The sequence below is a fragment of the Aulonocara sp. 'chitande type north' Nkhata Bay genome, linkage group LG6 (genome assembly GCF_057382095.1).
Source record: "Aulonocara sp. 'chitande type north' Nkhata Bay isolate Kocher_YH1m ecotype deep benthic linkage group LG6, A_spYH_male_GT1.1, whole genome shotgun sequence".
Classification (NCBI taxonomy): domain Eukaryota; kingdom Metazoa; phylum Chordata; class Actinopteri; order Cichliformes; family Cichlidae; genus Aulonocara; species Aulonocara sp. 'chitande type north' Nkhata Bay.
In genome coordinates, this window is record NC_141349.1 from 26,842,007 (window position 1) to 26,862,808 (window position 20,802).

A 20,802-nucleotide genomic window follows, 5' to 3' on the forward strand; every position below is an offset into this window, starting at 1 on the left:
TAAAGCATTTAACATCTAAAGCAAGGAAGTGCCACTTCCTCTAAAAGGAATTTAGGTCCTTCATATACTTATATTTTGGCCATCACGTAGGTCATGTCAGAGGCTTTTATGAGCACCCTGCCTCTTCCCCGTCTGGACTATAATTTTCATTTTGTTCAGATTTCAGCCTGCGGATATGGAAACTGACTTTGTGGTTTGTGCTTTCATATCCAAATGAGCTTAATTTCAATGTGGTGTGAGAAGATATGAACCATATCCCTGTAAATACCCTATGGGTAATGTCACTGTGTCCACAGAGTTAGCATCCCATTCAGTGTCAGTGCAGCAATATTCCTTGAACTATTTTTGGGTAAGCAGTCACGTATAAACCTAAATATGCTGGTTCCCTGTGGTGAAGTATGACATTTTAGTTATAACTGAAGTCTATTCACTCAGATGTCGTTTTCTGAGGGACTGATAACTAAACTCAAACTGGATATCATTGTGTTACGCTGAAAAGTCTTCTTACCATTTCTTTAATTTGGAAGTGGAGGTACTTCCAAATTTCCCCTGACTGCAACCTCCAGCAACCAGGTATAGAAAACACACCTTTCCCAAGTGACTGGTGGTTAGCAGGGGGTCACTGACGCGTTTCTAGGCTGGCATGGCCGAGGCTTTAGGAATCAATTTCAATGTAGCTGCCAGCAACCTCCAGCAACCATGTGCAATGTTATCAGGGAATACCTCTTTTTCCCTCATGACCAGAGGTTGCCAGATGGTTGCTGACAGGTCTCTAGGCCTTTGTATCCGAGGCCTATACTACCTTTTTCACAACCCTTCTTAGAAGCCCAGATCTGTCCAGTTCATCTGTGCATTTGCAGTTTGACTATGGACAAAAATGAACTTCATTTTATGTCGGGGGACAAATGAGATCTAGTTCTCTGGCTATGAGCTAGAAACCCCTGAGACCTGATTCATCTTCCTTTTTTTCTTCTAAATACCATTCATGGTGTTGTATATTCTTCCTTTTTTGTGACTGTGAAGGCATGGACTTTTACTGTAACATCCTCAGGCCATCGCAGCTGTGCTGTGCTGTAACGAAAGCTCAAAACAAGACTTCTAAAAACAGCAGCAGGGCTGGAAGTGGCGCATCACTGCATTCAAACACAACTTTGGAAGGGACAACGGCCAGTGTTAAATTGAGCATGGCTTTTAATTTTTGTTGTATAACTTTGTAATCTCAGCTCATATATATTAATGATGTATTCACATCATTGTTACTTTCAGCTCACGCAACCCATTTTGAACAATAAACTGATTTATTAATGTATCTTTTGTCATGAGCTGTTTTAAGGAGTCCTAAACTGTGATTTATTACATATGCTTCTAAGAAGAATTGAACTTATCCCATCTCTGTGATCCATCTTATGTGAGGATGTGCTTCTCCAACACTTTGCTTTCTGCTGACTTATCACAGTGCCTGCAGCAGAAAGCTAAGTATAGTGGCAACATGTCAGGTCTGCTGAGACGCACTGCAGCTCCCTCATTAAACAAACACATACACACTTAATAAATGCACAAGCACATGCACATGCACTCAGGGAGGCAGACATACACCTGCACACATATAGACAAACATCAGCACACAGAGTCTTACACACTTACACACACACACACACACACACACACACACACAAACCCCCCCACTCCCACCCACCAGTGGTTAATTATCTAGCTTTGATTGCGGGCATGTTCGTCTCACATTGTTAATTAGAACTGTGAACACTTCATTAATTAGACCAGGACAGTCCTCAAGGAGTGTGTGTGGTGTGCGGGTGTGTGTCTGTGTGTTCTCACCAGTTTATATCGCTGCATGGGGATCCTGCTGGTGTCGATGGGACTCCTCTTGGATTCATTGCTGAACCTCGCCTCTGGCAATGCTACTGCACACATCACGTGAGCCCATCTATACACACAAACAAATTAATACATTGTGATGATTAAGATACCCAGACAATTCACTTGGCTGAGCTCTAGAGATGAGGGATAAGTGTGCAGAGCTAATCGCAGAACAAAAGCTCGTCTCACTTGTTGTTTTGGGTTTTCTTTAGAGCGCCACCTCTGAGGTTGCAGAGACAGCATTCCTGGGAAAAGAGAAAAATGAGTGAGAAAGACGAAATGCAGATATTTTTCTTCTAGTCACCAAAATCTATACACGTGCCACAGAGGAAGATATTTCTGCTTATTAAATAGTCAGAAAGAAGAAAAAATTAGTTGTCTTTATTGTATACAGTGATCACACTGCAGTGTGTCAACTACCACATATGAATATGGTCATCTATATTTTTAAGATATTACTGACTGTTCTGACTAGGGTCAGATCTTTGGGTGAGCCATCATCATCAGCTATAATGTATAATCATTTTAACACTAGTTCACATTAAAATTTTAGGATAGCACTGCTATTCTCCTTATACACCACAGTCATACTTGAATCAAAGGTATAAAATTGTCTTACTGCTGTAAAGTTTCCCTCGGTACAGCGATCACATGACCATTGTTCACTGATGTCGTCTGCAGAAACACCGTAACAACCTAAAGTAAGAAGGGATGGATCAAAAATCTGTAGCAAAAATACTCACCGACTCCTCAAATGCTATTAAACTGTTGTGTCAATGGGTTGGGAGAGAAACAGCAGACTTGACAGTAAATGGCAAGATAATTTTATGTTATTAAGGAAACAAAATGTCACAACAAAAGACAGAGTTGGTGTACAATTCATCGTTGTTTACGAAGGCGTCCGTCTGTGTGGGTTTATCTCATATTAACGTGTGTCATAGCACGCTGTCATTTTAGACACTTCACAGCAGCAACTTTGCTTTTTGGTCTGAGTCCTTGCGTCCAAATGTTTTTCCAAAATAAAAAATGGCCTTGAACAGAAAAACACTGGGATTTCATTTAGTAAAACAAACGTGATCTTATTCAAAGCTGGCAGCTGATTACAATCCATGAGCTAGAGGCTTTAGACACGTAGGTTGGGAATTTTTATTTGAAAAAACACACTTGAAGTCTGTATATGTGTGCATGTCACTATTCTTTTCCTGCATTATCCATCAGAAAACCAAAAATAAAATCTAAGCCCACCTCTGTTTCCTTTCCAGAGTTCAAATAACAGAACGGGCAGAAAGCTACATCAACATGTACTTATTGTTGGGGCTCGAAACCGAACTTGTGGCTTTTTCATCAGTGTCAAATGACATACACTTCATCTCTAACTCCCACCCCACCAGACTTACAGACACACACACAATAAATGCACAACATCCTAGACCAAGCAGACTAAAAATATGGCAAAGTGAACGTTAGGAAGAGTGACTCAAACTGACTGAAAGCTGGGCATACTGCTGTCTAAGTCTTTTAAAAGTAGCTGCGTTTGCGCGCGCGTCTGTGTACGCGCGTGCGTAAGGCCGGCTGGAGGCTTAAGATATCGAAATGTGCATGATTGGGACAGAGATCCGTGTGAATGAGGGATTACGACAATGCACAATGTGTCGTGTCTGAGTAGCCTGGAAAAGAAAAGCTCCAGGGATTTTTTCTTCCCTTTTTTAAGAAAATGTGTGAGAGCTTGTTACTGGCTTGGGGATTTTGAACAGGAACTGTGTGTGGCGGAAACAGAGGATTCACCCCCAGTCTGACGAGGGAAATAAAATACTCCAAACCACAAAGAAAGGGGGGAGAAAGGGAAACAGAGAGAGGGTGGAACATACAGAAGAAATGAGTCAGGATTTAAACCCACTGACCCTCTAATAATGACATCAGTAACACAAGCACAACATGTGAAAACGAAGAATGTCGCCTGGTGGTAAGTGGTAAACAGATGGCATGAAGTTTAAAAACTATACACATCAGTTTGTATCTTCTACCCCCCTCCTCTCACACAAAAAAACTCAAATATATGTGCTACTGTTGCCTTGTGCATACATACTTGCATGGACCTGCAAGCAACAGCTCTGGCAGTAGAGCAGAGGGGAGGTGCCGTCTTCCTGCAGCAGTGGGTTAGTGGGAGTAGGGGGGCAATTCTCCTCCCGAAAAGAAAAGCAGATCTCTGGGATCAGGGGCTTGCTTCTCCTAAACCCTCCACCATGAGGTGAGGGACCCTCCATTGGAGATGAAGATTGGAAGGTGTCTTTAGCTACCATAGGCTTATTATCCTCTGCTTTGTCTTCCGCCTAGGGGAGGAAGAGACTGTAATTTTCATGTATAAAAACCTCTGACAGACGAAAAACTCAAAATTGTCTCTCCAGACTGAACTTTAACTACATTTAGAGCTGGAAATGTGCTGAAAAGCTGCAATTATCAGTAAAGCGGTTGGATTTAAAAAAAGAAAAAAAAGAAAAAAAAGACATATGAGCTCAACACAGGATAAGAACCACTGACCAGTGCAATACTGAAACAACCTCTAATTGGAGTAGCAAAAATGCTAGCCAAATGAGGCAAATGATGTAAACACAGAATGAAATGTGATCTTTCAACATTCTCAAGAGAAGAAAGTTGCAATGCGCACTCAATTTACACCAGTGGAACTGTGCATGTTTTAAAGACAATCATCTCCCAATTTGTGCTGACCTCCCCTTTACCTGATAGTAGGGCATGAAAAGTGTGCACACTGCACAGTACGGCTGCATGGTGGCTGCATGAGCATTGTACTCCCTCTCTGTTGAGAAGCAGCTCTTTTTGTTCTGCCACAGGTAGACAAGCGGCTTTGCCCACGCTTCCATTTCCTGCCCCTCTTCTTCTGCCAAGCTTGCTTCAGGTGGCTCTAAATGGAGACGAAATAAAGCCTTACTTACTCTGTAATCACTCATCTATTCAAACGGTGGTTTCTTTTACTGGGGCGCGGACAATGATTCATGCAATTCCAACCACGAATCTCTTGCCTGGTAGTTTGTTAATTAAGCCTTTTCTGAATGTGAAATAATCATCTGGCCAGAATATCAAAAAACGCAACACAAAGTGAATTCTGCAGCATTTTCTGCACAGAATCGCTGCAGAAGTCAGAGCTAATCCGGCCGCTGTGGTGACAATTTCCTCCAGTGACTTTAAAAACATTTTCACGGAATAGACGCCTGTCAGTTTCCAAATTTGCCCAAAAATAATTAAGCACTCTCATGATCATAAAACAGGCTTCTCACAGCCATGGTCATTTCTTACTCGCAGATAAACAACTACAACGGCTGCTGAATTATTCATCCTTTCTCACAACTACAGAGATGATAAATGTGACTGTGTGTGTATATGCACATTAGTGGTTGTTAATGGAGGCCCCCCTCCCCCCACCCCATTAAAACCATGAAAACAAATAGAATATCTATCACTAGATCATTTTACTGTGGTAGGCCCGAGAATTAAATGTGTTTGGTTTATGTGTGCATTGACGTCAAAAGAATCATTTCGGAGGGACATAAAATTTGAAAAATGAGGAGGGGAAGTATGGACCACAGGGTGGAATGGCTCACTGTGGAAAAACACAAATTTTACCTGAGTGTACTTTATATTTGTCAAGACTGTTGTTCATGCTGCTAACAGAGTCAGTTCTATTACTTCTGAGTATATTGTGTTAGAAATACAAACTTTTACAAAGTATGCGTTATTGTTTTTGGACTACAAAACGGATTAACATCTAAATGTTGTGATGATTGCATTCTTGTTCGCTCCAGTGCAACCAAAAAGAAGTCTAACGATCATGGGTTCTGGCCCGGTGCCACCCACCATGCAGTACTAACCACAACAGGAAATGTCCCTGGGTTTTTTATTGAAATAAGCTTGACTCTTGGCTTATACTGTGTGCATGTGTCGCTGTCTAAAAGTCTTTTTTAAGGCTCAACCATAGCAATACCTTTCATCGAACTGTGTTAACTGTATATATGCGTGTGTTTTTTCAGTGTGCCCACCGTCGTCACTGGCAACCTGTTGTTTGACAGCAGTTGGTACAGCCCTTGCGGTGGGTTTCCTGAGTGGGTGACGCCAGCTCTTAGTGGTCCTCTTCATTGACAGGGCAGGATACTGGCATGGACAGGGATTGATTGAAGGTGTTAAACATTATTTTTTAGTTTCTGTAATGTGTAAACTATTATAATTGACTATTTAAAAAAAACACTCACAGCACAAACCTCCCCAGGTTCCAGGCCTGATTCATTGCACTTATAATTATTTGTATCATTTATTTCTTCTTCTTCATCATCATCGTCGTCATCAGAGGAGTCACTACTGCTCTCTCTCTTGGCACTGTGCTGCTCTGCCTCATCGTCATCAGATCCTCCTTCTTCCATATCAGACACCCTATCCTGTTCTCCATCTCCCGTTCTGAGAGGTGAAACAGCAGTATCCGAATGGAGTCTCTCCTCAGCTTCCCTTTGTCTCCCCAGCTCCCTGCATAGGGACAGCGCGTCAGCCCCATCATCTCTTTGCAACTCGTACTCTCCACAAAGCCCCAAAGGCTCCATAGCACCAACTGAAACTAGAGAAGTGGGCTCGAGTTGAGCCCAGGTGAGAGGCCCACTTTCTCCTTCCTGGTTTTCAGACTCACGTAGTTCTTGCTCAGGGTTTTCCAGGTCAGTGACCTCTTTGCACTGAGGTTCAGTCCACATGGTGTAAGGTAGAGGGTCGTGGGTAAAGTCAGAAGGGAGCTCTGGGTGCAGACTTTGGATGAGGACTGCAGGATTTTGGGAATTAAAGTTTTTCCAGATACTACTGGAAAATGTTTTAGGCTCTGTGTATGTGTGCTGGGGTGTACAAAAGGAAGAGGAGTATGTAGTGTGATGCTGTAGTTGTAATGCTGAGTGGCTGTCACTTTGAGTGCATAATGGAGGGGCAGGGGCTGGGATGTTTTTGTTCGAGGTACTGAATCCGCCTTGTCTTTGAAATGGATCTTTGGAATTATCTTTATTTGCAAACTCTTGTAAGTTGGGTTTCTGTTCTCTTTGAGGTGCAGTGCTCTGAACAAGCTGCCCAAGGGAGGCATTGTTCGGTGCAGTAAGATTTTCCAGCTTTGCGTGATCCTTGTCAGCAGCAACTGCAGGCATTATCATCATTTCATGGACACCACCAGATGTTATTTTGTGCATAGCACTGGCAGTTAAATGAGCCGTTTTTCCTTCTGAACCAGACACCGCTGCCCCTTCACAATTATATGGGGAATTTAAATGCCAGTTGTTGGCATGTTCTCCTGTATGAAGTTCTGCTGACATCACTAAATCAGCCTCTTTCTCTTCTTGTCTGGCTCCATGTGAGGATGAAGAGCCAGTTGGCATCTCCCTTTGAAGCACAGGTGCAATCTGGTGACTACACGATCGAGATTTTGAAAAATCAGTCAGGCCATCATCAGCAGGCGTAAGCGAGGGCATCTCTTGGGTCAGTTCAGGTGGCAAAGGGCAAATTCCAACCTTATCTGCAGGCTCCGGAGTGAGTTGTGGCATATCCACTGCATTCCTCTGCAGGAGAGGGGGGGGGAGATTTTCCTCAGTGTTACTTTTTAAAATGCGATTGTGTGTAGAAGGGGAGCTACATGATGTGCAGCTACCCCCCTCTACTGGCTCACTTTTTAGATCATAAAGTGCTTCTGTAGTGGAGTGTGGATTGATAGGCTTCAAATCAACAACTGCGTCCGTTCTCTCTGCTTTAAAGCTGTTGTTAGAGTAACTCTCTGTACCTGTGTCCATGCTGCAATCAGTGTTGAATATTTCACTTAAAGTGTCTTCTCTGCATACTGAAGCAGATGTGTGAGCTTTAGAAACAGGGGAACACAAGTTCACCACAGTCTCATCAGCAGTGCTTGTGTGGGAAGTTGAGTTGTGTTCACTGGCTTCCACAGGAGGCATCCTGATTGAGCAGTCTTTACGAGATGAGAGGTCTCTTTGTTCAGAAGTGGGACACCTTGGCTCGTTAATTCCTGGATCTGCCTGAGTAGCCTCGGGCCTTTGTCTGAGACTTTCAGCAGTTCTGCTTGTGAGACCTGGCCCTGAGAGGTATTGTGGGTCAATATGAGTGTCTGTTTCTGCCTTAAGGTCATCCTTCAAAGGTGAGGCAGGGGGACTATCGTGAGAGTCATGAGAGTGGTCTTTAGAAACCCCCAAACTTTTACTCTCTACACGATTTACCTTGACCACACACATCTGTCTGCAAGGACCTGTTGAGAATAAAAGAATGGCTGGCTAAAATATGAAAAAAAGTCACTGCCAAAAGTTTTTACAGACCTCACATGAAGGAGTTTACAAATATAAGAAACCAGGAACACAGACAGCTATGTACATAAAAAAAAATTAAGTAATATCTCAAATATCTTCTTTATCATCTGTCAGTTTCTTACCAGAGAGCTGAACAGAGTTTTGACTCTGGTTGTGCTTTGACTCAGCTTCCTTTTTCTTCTCTTTCTGCTCTTTTTTGCCGGTTGTCCCAGCCACAGACCTTCGTACCTTCGGGCTGGGAGGACCTGCCGAACTTTTCCTCTTGCTTTTCAGCGCTGAGGTGCCATCCAAGTCAACGGGCTCTTCTGTGGTCCTGAGGCGCTTGGAGCGCATACGAGAGTGGCTGCTGTCAGAAGGTGAAGAGATCAAAGAAGATTAAAACTCAAAACCCTGAACGAAACCGAAAAGCAATGAAAGCATTAAAAGCGAATGTAGAAAGATTTGCCTTTTGAGAGGGCAAATACTAGATCACCAATGACTGCACCAAAGCTACCAGTCGTTAAATTATCACAATCCAATGCATATATGCACTCTCTCTTTCCTACTCCAAATGAAGTGCCCACTACCACCATTAACCCTACTCGATGTAATAATGTGCCACAAGCTGTTTACGCATGAATTCAAGAGGACAATATTGGGTGAAGAATGTTGGGACATTGTCTGAAATTGTCAGCCACATTATCACTACTGAAAATAGCCCATTTGGCTAAGACAAGCGTGTAGCATGGATAGTATTTGCAGCAGACAGGACACACGCCACCGACGCTGTGAATGCTATCTGACATATGTACAATAAGACATTACACGGATTTTCTACTACTGAGCTGGAACGTTAGAAACTCACGTGTACCTCCTGTTGTTAATATCTAGAAAAGTTCAGGTTTTCAGTGAAGGTGTGAAAATAACTAAAGAAAAGAGAATAAACATTGCATGAATATAAACAAAGTACCCTTTGTTTCCAGAATTGGTCTTGCGGCGCCTCTGCAACCAGCTCTGCAGCTCTGGTGTTGTACTGGGAGTGGCAAGTGTGTGGTCAATTGACGTTGAATCTTTACCCAGCATCCAATTAGCATATCTGTCAGGCTGAAAACGCTTCACAAAAGGCTCCATTGATATCTTTACCATGTCTTTGCTACACGTGCACTACAGGAGGAAAAAAAAAAAAGAGATCTCTAGTTTAGATTTATATTAAAGAGATTTCTTTCAGCATAAGACTCCACAATAGACTCAAGGCTAAATAGCAAGATATTCGTTTTTTGTGATGATCTTTGGCCAAAACTTTACAACAACATTACCAAAAAACTTGGGATGCTATTCAAAATGTAAATAATTTAGATCTTAAATCCATATATTTGAGATCTAAATTATGATTATACTGAATTAAGTGCACTCTTACCTGTGTAGCAACCTTTCCATAGTCGATCCAACGTAAAGTGGCAAAGTTGGTTGACTCTGCACAGTTGAATCCATGATTGAACCCAGCATGGTAACCGTAAGGAAAGGTGATCATAAACTCTCCGGCTTCCTGAGTAATCTGGCAATTTGTCATATAAGAAGGAAAGAAAGAGGAGCCAAAGATTGGTTTATATGTGTGTATGTGAGTGATTGACCTTTAAATGTCCTCGTGGTTTAAAAAAAATAATAACACAGAAAAGAAATGAAAAGTTTAAAATAAACCACTGAGGATTTCTGCAACCAATAAAAATTAACACTGCCTATTTTAGAAGCAGCAAAAGCTGTTTTCAAACAGGTGGTAAATAAAGGAACTAAGACTGAGAGTAATTCTTCAAAGGGACAGAGAACCTACCTTATCAAAGGGAATACCATACTTCTTCAGTACAGAAGGGGAGATTAGAGTCATCTTATGACGAAGGAAAGCTTCACACCCCTTGATGCTACTGGGAAAAAAACCTGACAGAAACACACACATACACAAAAAAAACCATTAGAGAGACTTAATCTGTCAGAGAGAAAAAACAAAACAAAAACAGGTGAATGAAAAAGCCAAATCGAAAAGCTGTGTGAGAACTGGCTTATTATCGACTGCTACATTTTTAATATTTATCGAGTAGAGTGACATTTTTTTCCATAATGGAAACCAAAGATTATTTCAATTATTCGCTTATCTTAAACATAATTACTTTCCCTGATAAATGGTGAAAGAAATACAGCAGTATTCTGTTTAGAATGAATTCAACTACAGCCAGAAAAAACCCTAAAACATTGTACTTAAACTTAAACAACAGTCAGCAATTAATTTTGTATCTGTCAATTCACTGATGCATTGTGCAGTCACGTCAGTACCATCTATCCTAGAGAAAGAACTGCAATTATTTATGTTCTTTTTTTTTTTTTTTTACAATTTAGCATAGTGGACTGGACTCTCATATATAAGAAATTGGAAATGGCTGTCTGTAACAAAAAATTATTTTGGGTCATAAACCACTTTTGGATTTGCAGTTTCATGTGCAAACCATGGCTGTAATGTGCAAATACTAAATGACACAGTTTCTCTTAGAAAAGCTGTTCCAGCTGCAAAACAAACACATGCAATACATTCTACTAAAAGACAGTTTTTAGTTTTACTAACGTCCATGAAAATGCTGTATGGAGGTGTCTTGGGGATAGCAGGCTTTAACGGAACAATAAGACAAAAAGATCTCTGTCTCTGTTCATCTCTGTTCATCCACTCAAAAAAGAAGATCATTGCAACAACCAGTACTTTGTTTACAGTGGTCTATATAGTCTGACAAAGCAAGGATGGTAAACTAGACAATGACTTCAAGTTTAATTATTCAGACACCATTTCAGCAGAAAAAAAAAAGACTAACAGATTAAAATTGAGCTCATCTGATTTGTAAGGGTGACCTTAATACATACAATACAATCCAGGATACAATCCAGCTTTATAAGTCGCTGAGACCCCAAGCAACATCAGTACTCTCAACGATTTATGAAATAGATAAAGTGAGATATGCAGACAAAGAAAAACATAACAAAAACCATCAGTAATAATTAATTGGAAACTAATATTAAGTCATTTAAATGCCATACTGAAACCGAAATGTATAGGCATGGACATACGGCTAAACCAAATATTGTGTGGTTTTTCATTAAAACTATCCAACATTGGTTGGATTGGTTCAGAGATTTGTTTGAATGTCTTGATGTGACACATGAATAAACACAAAAAAACAAATGTAGGACAGGAGTATCTATCAGCAGCTTTCATTTTGTAATACAGCTTTCAGTTTAAAGGAGGCTGGAGAACCCTGAATTATATGTATTTGTCTTTCTTCTCAAATTAGTTGTCTTTCAACTTACTGAGCGAGCCAATCGGAATTTCGACTGCATTTTACATCTATTTTACATGGGCTTATGTGTTTATGGATTTGTCAGGTTACATCTCTTTGCAGCCAGAGTTCATTAGCATGCTACATCTAGGTTGTTCTCTCGAGCGCACTCAGATTAATTATGAAGTGGATGTTGTTGTTTAATGCAGACCTGCCTCTGTATGCTGCGATCACGATTCAATATTTGTTAAATTACCCAACCCAACTCCTTTTAATCTTTTACCTGTAGCCAGGCGCTCCAGTCTCTTCCCATGCTCGGGGGGGATGGCATACCTGTTAAAGACAGAGATATGGAGCAGAGAGTTATTTTTGACTGTGTATGAACATGCTCTGTTAATTATGTCTACGGGGCACCATGTGTTGACAGTTGCAAACAAACTTTCAATGAGCATTTGCAGTTTCAAGACTGCCATCAAGTGGTGGACAAGTGAAAAACTTCAGAAAGGTGGATCAAGCTTTTAATACACTGCACTGTTATTTTATATGTAATCTTAACAACATACAGCATGATCCTATCATTAATCCCCCAGCTGTGCTCACACTCCTTTACAATTACCCATATTTTTCCAGCATATGTGACCATTTAAGGTTTGGTCTTCATATTATATTAAATCTTGGCCACTATAATATTTCAAAATTCAAGCCCAGTTATGTGTCCGATAAGGACACAGTAACCATCGGTGATTGCTGCTGAGTTATGAGTTTGCAGAATTTCAAGATGACCTTATTCTGTGTCTTCTCGTTCATGCTGCTGATGCAACCTGAATATATAATCTTCTCAAACTTCCCTGCAAGAAATCCATGAAGCGTGACAAGATTCCCTCTAGGTTTGACTAGGCATTCCATTTGACTAGTACCATCCACCCTCAGGTGTGTGGAATTTCTATCATCATACCACCTGTCAGTTTAACACGGCAATGAGAGACAGGGTGAGAAAAGGAAGCAAACCTCAGGTAGAGGTGACACGGGGAGTTTGGGAGAGGAGGGGGAGGGTATACAGGATTGAGAAGAGGTGAGAGAAGTGCATCTTTTAAGCTGCTCCCCTCCAGGGACAAGATGTCAACACATCAGTGAGATGAAAGAGTCTACGTCAGTGAGTGTGTGTGTATGAGAGAGTACTAGATGATAAGGGTATGCATGTGTGTGAATATTTGGTACACCAGGCTGCTCTTTCTGAGTGTGTATGACTGTTTCTGTGTGTCTGGCTGTGACACTGATCCCTGTGGGGTTGCAGGGCTCACTGCTCTAATGAGCAAAACTCCCTCCAGGGCAAGAGAGAGAAATGGAACAACCAAGCTGACAAAGAAATGAAAAGCAAACTTCATTCTGATCTACCTGCATTTCCACTTCTTCTTTACCTTTATTACTCTAGTCCTAACCTCCTAATGACTAAGCTCTGATAATTCCTTTCGCAAATACCAATCAGACCTGTGCAATAGGCACTCTGTGATGGATCATGATACCTTTCACTGCGGTCAATACAGTACGTCCTCTAAAATGAAGAAGATAGTTTGATGAATTGAAAAAAAGAAAAATCTGTTCATTAAGCTGGCTCAATGAAAGAGTAACAACAGAGAAAATTCCAGTAATTATATCCCCAGACCCCAATTAATCTGTAAGAAAAAAAATCAATGATGCTTGCTGGGATGCCACACTTTCAAAGTATAAGACAAAACCCTCCAACACGGACGATTTGGAGCTCTAATTGTCTGTACTAATGCAGTTCCGTTCAATTCAAAGACAATGAGAAATCTCAGGCTTAACAAACTACTACTACTAAGAGTTTATGGTTTTGATCTGTGTTAAGCGTTTGTGCTAACTGTGTACCGTATTGATTGACTTGCTAAAATGCCAAATTTCACCTTGGTCTGTTGTACATACAGGAAAGACAGCTTCCGAGAAGTCAATTTAAATGCTTGCACCCGTGGAGAATAGCACAGCTGCCACACATTCCCTGCCTGCACATGTAGCCTAATTGCTTCATCTGTTGTTCCTTTACAGCTCTCACCACTACTTAGAGACTCAACACTCATTTATTTCTTTGTGTGCCAAAAACAACCACAGGGAGAATCCTCTGGGGTCTCTATGCATTTGAATTGGCATGTAAATCAAATTAAACCTGTAACACTGTAAATACTTGCTATTTAAATCCACTTTGGACATGATAAAAGCTATTTTCCAGCTCTGCTAGAAATGTAAAGGATATGCATCTCCTCTATACTTTCTCAGCCTTAAAATAGTCCCCACTATGCCCTGTATTTGTTTAAACATGTCACATAAAATTGTTTCTTTGACTATTCACAAATCCACAAAACTTGAGTTAACTCTTTACCTTGAAAAAAAAAAAGTATAGACAATTATCTGCAAACCAGCCACTTTTCAGTGGAGGAAAACTTCCCTCTTTTTTTGTGAATAGTATTTATAATAGTGTCCTCTAACTTAAAGGAGAGACTTGTTAACAGAGTTGAAGTGTTCAATGTATTGTATTATTGCACAGCAGAATTCTCTATTCTTTTTGCATTTGGTTCCTCTACTGAAATCTAGAATTTGGCTTTCCAAACCATCTACCATCCACCTTCAACCACTTATCTGGGTTTGGGTTCATGGAGCAAGCAGTCTAAGCAGAGAAGCCAAGACCCCGCTCTATCTGGACAGCCTCCAGCTCATCCAGAGGGATGCTGAGATGCTTCCAAGACAGTTGAGAGATATCATCTCTCCAACCAGTCCTGGGTCTGCCCCAGGGCCTCCTCCAGGTAGGAAGTGCCTGAAACACCTCGCCTGTATCCTAATTAGATGCTTTCGCCTCAACTGGCTGCTTTTCAGTGTGGAAGAGTAAAGACTCCAAGTTCCTCCTGAATGACCAAGTGTCCTTACCCTGTCTCGAAAGTAACCCAGCCACCACTCAAAGGAAGCTCAGTGTAACCATGAGGTCATCCTTTTGTCTCACAAGACACAGCCCTTGGCCATAAGTGGAGGTAGGAACAAAGATCGACTGGAAAAAAAACCCAATTTGACTATTCTTTAATGATCAACGCCTTCTGTGCTCTGAACCTTGATTGCATTTATTATTTAAGGACTTCGATATAATGCTTTTAAAGGGCTGTAATCACCTTTAGCTTCAAATTTCTCATTTTTGTCTAATTTGTCTGCCTGGTTAATAGAAAAGAGAAAAAGGACTGATACAATCTGTGAAACATTGTTAGATTAGACCTTCTTGCTGTAGGAGTCAGATTATAACTCAGTGACGAATAGAAAACACAAAAATGATTCCATCTCCTACTAATCACTGTTCCTTACTCACCAAGATTTGGGCTCTCCAAAGTGAAGGTAGTTGATGCTGTAAAGGTCCATATCTTCGGTGTGCCAGGAGAAGGTAGTCTTCCACATACCAAAGTATAGATATGGAGTGTTGACACCCTGAATGGAAACACCGCAGTCCTCCTCTATAACATCCAGGATAGAGTTCAGGTGGGCAATGTTCCACTCATCCACATCCTAGAAAATGAGAAACAGGCTTTAGACCTGGGTTACAGATTGGTACCGCAGTTGATGATGGCATTTTAAATCCAATCACTATCAGCTCAGCTACACAAAGAGACAAGTGCGCTGTGTCGCTAAAGTGCTGCTCGACATGTTTTGACCTTCAGTTGTTCAAGCCAGCAATGAAGAAATGCTACTCAGGCTTCCAATCACTCTATATTAATAGAAACCGCACTATTCACTGATTTTACTGGGGGTCAACAATGCAGTGCAAAACTGGAGGATTTGTAATGACTATTGAAGTCCCTGTGTAGAAGATCCTTCTGATTACTTTCATTATTCTGGTGTATTTGTGTGCATGTAGAAATGTCAAACAGTTCCAATATTGATATACAGTATAGTGTGAGTTGTTGGACAGTGACACGTTTAAAATGTCAATTTTCCCTTTGTACTCCACCACAGTGGATTTTAAATCAAGCAATCGAGATATGATCAAAGTGCAGACTTTCAGCTTTTATTTAACAAAACTATTTGCATTACCAAACTAGGAATTGCAGCTATTTGTATACATACTCCCTCATTTTTAAAGGCTCAGAACTAATCGGTGAAAAAAAGCTAACCATTATTAAATATAAGGATTGGTTTTAACACTTGGCCAAAAATCCTTTGGAGTCAATCATTGCCCGAAATCTTGATCTGACAGACGTCACCAAATACTGCGCTTCCTCCACTGAGGTGCTCTGCTGAGCCTTTACTACCTGTTTCTGGGTATTTCCGCATTCAGTTGTGTATTTAATAAGTGAAAAGCTGCTCTATTGTGCTGGGGTTAATTGACTTTCTTGTGCATTGAATGATGTCCCATTTCTTTCCATTGCTTTTGCAGTATGCTTTGTCATTATCCACGTGGACCATAGGCGTCAGCCTAATTACATTTGGCCCGCGAAGCCATACCAAATTACTATTAGAGCTGGCCTACTGGTATTATACAGCTAATATATATATTGTTTAGTATTAAGCTTTGCTTGTTCCATATTCAGTTTTTCAGCAAAACGTGTTTGAGTCCATAAGAAAAGATTCATTCTTATATCTGGAGGAATAAATATATTTCAATAAATATTAACGTTAGCCCGCGACTTTGTTCCAGTTTTGAATTTTGTCCCACTGTGTATTTGAGTTTGACACCCCTGACGTGTACTGTGAAGTGCTGTCTAATCAGCTTTGCAGTATTTGCCTGAATCTGTTTCTTCCTTTCTCAATACTCTTCTCTATCCATCATTGTGGTAAAAGTGAATTTTCATTTCATGTGTCCAAATGATTTTTCCAGGACTGTTCTGGCTATTTTAGATGTTTTCTGTCAAAGTTTAATCCAGACTTCTTGTTTTTGAGTGTAACCAGTGATTTGCACCTTGTTGTAACTCTCTGTATTTCCATTCACTTTGACACTTGTTTCACAAGTCACTAAATACATGTTCCACACTCATCAAGTTCAAATATTATCTGCTTCATTCGTCATGAAATAACAAAGGAACAGGCCATGAACCTGATCGTCAGTCAATTTAATTTTGTTATTATTTTGCTTATGATAAAACGAATTGTAAAAACTCAGCAGGGAATGTAATAAGAGAAAGCTAAACTAGAAAGGTTGGCTTTAGCATCAGCATGCATTTAAAAAAAAAAAAAGAAGAAGCAAAAACAGAGAGAAGAAAGATCCATCTACCTCATCGTAGAGGCTGCCACTGACATCAGCACCATATATGGGTGAAACAAAAGTGAGGTTCTTCCAATACTTCCTCTCAAGGTCTTCATAATTCAGGTAGCGAGGCGTACAGTACCTGTGAGAAAAAGAAAGAAATTTCATTTGACATTAGACAGCGATCCTTGTACAAGTACTTTGCTGTGGTCTAAACCGGAGACGCAGAATCAGAGCTACTGACACCAACACCAAAGCAACTTATTTCTACTCTTAACTTTGTTTTAATAATATTTGCTATGCTTATGTTTTTTCGCTAGATTTAGTATCCTATTTTTATTTTACTTTACTGATGTGAGCTTCTTTACATCATGCTTACTTCTCTATTCAGTTTTTACATAGTCTTTAATTTAAACATTTACCTTTTTTAAAAATTCACTTTTATTGTATTTTTGATTTTTATTTATGGCTTTTTGTATATTAAGCTTTTCACATTGCTTTCTATGGTATGTGCGTGATTTTTTACATATTGAGCTTCTTTGTTTGATTCGTGTTTATTTACTGCTCTTTCTGTTTACTTGACCTCCTTTTTATGTAATTTTAACCTTATTAAGCTTTCATTCATTTCATTTCATTCTCCTTTATTCTATTTTGTTAATGGTCATGTTTAATACTGTTTTGCCAGCTTGTGGTCAATTTCTCTTTATTAGTATAAGACAAAACCTTACAGGCCTTTTACAAAGGTTTGTAAATACTCAAACTCTGAAGAAATTGGGTTTTGGCTGTGACAACATCAAAATGAAACATTTGTGTGAAATTAAGAACTATTCCTCCTGATTATTAGAGTTAACGAAGCATGTAAACCAGTTAGTTAAAACTCACATGTCACTGTTGGCCAATCGTCTGAACTCCTGCACCGTCAGAGGTTTTTTCTGGATGTTGTATTGAATGAAGAGCCCTGATTGGCCAGCCACCATCTGCTGAATTGGAGCATCGATGACCAAATCATCTATGTCATCATAGGTGCGACGGGGCTTCCAGCCTTTAGGAGGAATTACCTGAAGGATAAACAGAGGAATCAAAAACAACGATGTAGGAAATTTATTCAAAAGAAAAAGTCAGTTCCTTGTGCATTTACATGTCACACTATACATCATTCTTCCTTTTCTTCTTTTGATTGACTAAATCCAACTTCGGTTCAAACTACGTATAAAATGTAAACCCACTCACTAAGATAAGGTAACAATATGATAAGTTTAAAAAAAAATAACTGTCCAAGGTCTGATTCAACTCACTACTTACCTTAGCCAGGCCTGCCCGATGTGCACCCTGAGACTCCATATAAACCAGATACTTGTTGAAGTCCTTGAACTCTTCCATAGTGGGCCTGAAGGTCATAATCTTGCAGGTGGGGTTTGCAGCGGTATGCACCTCTGCTCCCGCCATCCTGCCACCTTACCAGGTAAAACCTGAGGAGAAAGAAAAACAGAAGATATTGATGATGTTCCAACATTAATGTGAATTTTGTATGAATTTTAAAATTCACATAAAAAGTATCTGTCAAAATACTTTACCCCTATACTGTCTATGGTTAGTGAAAATGCAGGGTATTAGTTAGTTATTTAGAGTGAATTTCAAGAGTGGCGCAACAAGAGGACAGATGGTTTTGCACCCCCAGCACCAAGTCTTGTTACAAATGCAAAATACAATGCAAAATGCCATTTAACAATTGTTCACCTCCTATTTCACTTTTTCCACACTCATCACAATGACATATAATTTCAAACAGCTTCACTATAGTTATAATGTTAGAAATTCTTTAGTTTTTCTGACGATTGCAAAAAATACAAATCGCATTACTAGAAGATCTTGTGCTCATTAGCAGGGTAACTGACTTGCGTGTAACCGACAGGTTCGCCACTAGATGGAGATAGAGATTCGACAACTGTGGATGTGATCTAGTGATCCTTTTGCTCATGCCAACAACCCTTTTCAGATTTTTGTCCCTTCCACCCATCCCACTCCCAACTCTGAGGTTCCTGTGTATCCAGACAAAGGATCAACGGGTGAAGCTGTTGTGTTTGTTTGGCCTTATACTTCTTTATAAGGCTACTTCACTGCAATCTACATTATATGCGACCCAATTAGTGGTATGCAACCTAATTATGTAATAGGCAATCACAGGCTGGAGCAAGTTTTCTGGGAGGGGAGTTAAAAAATGCTTAAGCACAATGTTTACATCCTTACTCTTTGTCGGGGTGTTAAAACAATCGTTTTAAAACCCTGCATAACCTCTGTCTGGCATAATATATATATATATATATATATATATATATAGGGATAAATATCTCCATTAAATCACAGCAGAATTGTACTTACGTATTAATAACACTGCATGAACGCTTCTGGCTTTGCTGATCTTTGTTGTCTGCCAACAAGCTAACTAGCCAACTAGCCTACGTTTTGTTAGGATGCCAAATAATGGCTGAACAAACAGCGCAGCTTGCTAGCTCGGCTGACTAGCTCGCTTATATTTAAATGATACCCACCGGCTTTAATTTAATGTGTGCTCGTGGGGCATTGCGGCTCAACAGTATTTGGTGCTAACAGTTAGAGAGGGCAAAGCATTACAAAGTGTTAAGTTAAGCCACCTATCGCGTTAGCTAACTTCTTACTGCACGAGTCAATGAGATTTAAATGCCCCTCACAAGAAGGCTGCACACAGGCCTGTAGCTACCCCCTTCGCCACTTTATGTAGTGCAGAACATTTCATCTAGCACTTCTCTACTGTTATGTGTTATGCAAGTTTAGCAACAGACCAACAAACAAAGCCAAAACATACACCGCGAGAAGTCCAGTGGCATGAGAGCGTGCCAACTTGTGTTTGTGGCAGTGCTAACGCTTAGCTGTTGATAGCTCGGCTAATTCTGCACAGGAGTCACGAAATGCACCCTGCTTTCACACAAACTGGCGCAAAGCTAGCTTCCTCTGCACAATTTTCGCCGGTATTTCACATCATGTCCGCATTAAAGTGTACAGGGTTTTGTTTTGTTTTGTTTTACCTTGATTTAGAAAGACTCGGGTCGTGTTGTTGTTTATCCCCTTCCTTGTTCGTACAGCTGATTCACATGACAGCTGCTGCTGATTCGTGCCGTGCAGAACGGCGGTGTCCCACACCGCCTCCACAGGCACGGCCGTGGTGCAGTAACCTATCCAGGCGCTGTGAGATCTGCGGATCGGGAGGCGAGCCCGTCAACTGGAACGCAGCCAGAGACGTAGGTAGTAAGTGCACCTGCATCCCCAGCGCTAAAAAGTCAAAAAGTGCTGGTCTAATATTTTGTCATTTCTATAGCTGCACCTTGAGGCCCAGAGGTGAAAGTTATTTTTGTTTTTAAAGCTATAAATAAATTTAAAAAAAATCTGGAGTTAATTGTGCAATTTGTAATATCAAGGGCTAAAACAATTAAGCTTAAGTTAAATCCCAAAGGATTTTTTAATAGTAGCTTAACTTAGCCGAGGCTCTTTTAGGCATCTGATGAAAATAAGTTTTGGGTTGCCTGGTTGTGAGAGGTTTGTTAGGTTGGGATTTAATGCTCCAGAATTAGTACGGAATTAGTCATTTATGAATAATTGTACAAAAAAAAGTTATTTCGTGTATCCCCTGGACTGAGGAGAGTAGACAATGAGATTTTGGTGGTGGAAGGAAAAGGTACAAGAACGCATTTGAAGGAAGAGGATGACAAAGAAAAAAGGGGCAGCAGTACTGGAACAAAAGCAAAGGACACAGCTTATAGTGAGTTGTATGCAAGGCTGGACACTAAAGAATAGAGAACTTGTACAGGTTGACTGGCAAAGAAGCTGGTTAGCGTGATTAAGGACAGAGCTGCTAATGAGTGTGCTAGGACGATGGAAGGAGGAGCTGATGGATGAAATGTGAGACATGCTATGATGTATGGTTTGGAGATGATGGTGCTGACAAAAAAAGAGATAGGTGGAGCTAAAGAGGTTAAGCATTTCAATGGAAGTGAGTAGATCAGAAGGACAACTCAAGTTGAGC

The 20,802-nt window shown here is 40.4% G+C and overlaps 1 protein-coding gene across 5 annotated transcripts in view; it reads right to left on the reverse strand.

Moving 5' to 3' along the window:
• kdm4c (lysine (K)-specific demethylase 4C) overlaps positions 1-19,996 on the reverse strand; it is a 33,082-nt gene extending 13,086 nt beyond the window's left edge. For 2 of the 5 annotated variants that reach the window (XM_086295944.1, XM_086295939.1), the window contains exons 1-17: positions 19,808-19,995; positions 18,048-18,214; positions 17,628-17,803; positions 16,773-16,887; positions 14,877-15,070; positions 11,799-11,848; positions 10,030-10,133; positions 9,619-9,756; positions 9,172-9,365; positions 8,345-8,568; positions 6,141-8,164; positions 5,931-6,042; positions 4,617-4,798; positions 3,965-4,208; positions 2,498-2,574; positions 2,068-2,123; positions 1,837-1,945 (exon numbers count right to left, since the gene is read on the reverse strand). In XM_086295944.1, the coding sequence (XP_086152070.1) occupies positions 1,837-1,945; positions 2,068-2,123; positions 2,498-2,574; positions 3,965-4,208; positions 4,617-4,798; positions 5,931-6,042; positions 6,141-8,164; positions 8,345-8,568; positions 9,172-9,365; positions 9,619-9,756; positions 10,030-10,133; positions 11,799-11,848; positions 14,877-15,070; positions 16,773-16,887; positions 17,628-17,803; positions 18,048-18,191 (4,143 nt within the window). In that variant the 5' untranslated portion in view covers positions 18,192-18,214; positions 19,808-19,995. Of the gene's footprint in view, positions 1-1,836; positions 1,946-2,067; positions 2,124-2,497; positions 2,575-3,964; positions 4,209-4,616; positions 4,799-5,930; positions 6,043-6,140; positions 8,165-8,344; positions 8,569-9,171; positions 9,366-9,618; positions 9,757-10,029; positions 10,134-11,798; positions 11,849-14,876; positions 15,071-16,772; positions 16,888-17,627; positions 17,804-18,047; positions 18,215-19,124; positions 19,518-19,807 lie in introns of those variants that run through there. The other 3 variants (XM_086295943.1, XM_086295942.1, XM_086295941.1) reach the window with 3 other exon arrangements.
• Positions 19,997-20,802: the final 806 nt, after the last annotated feature.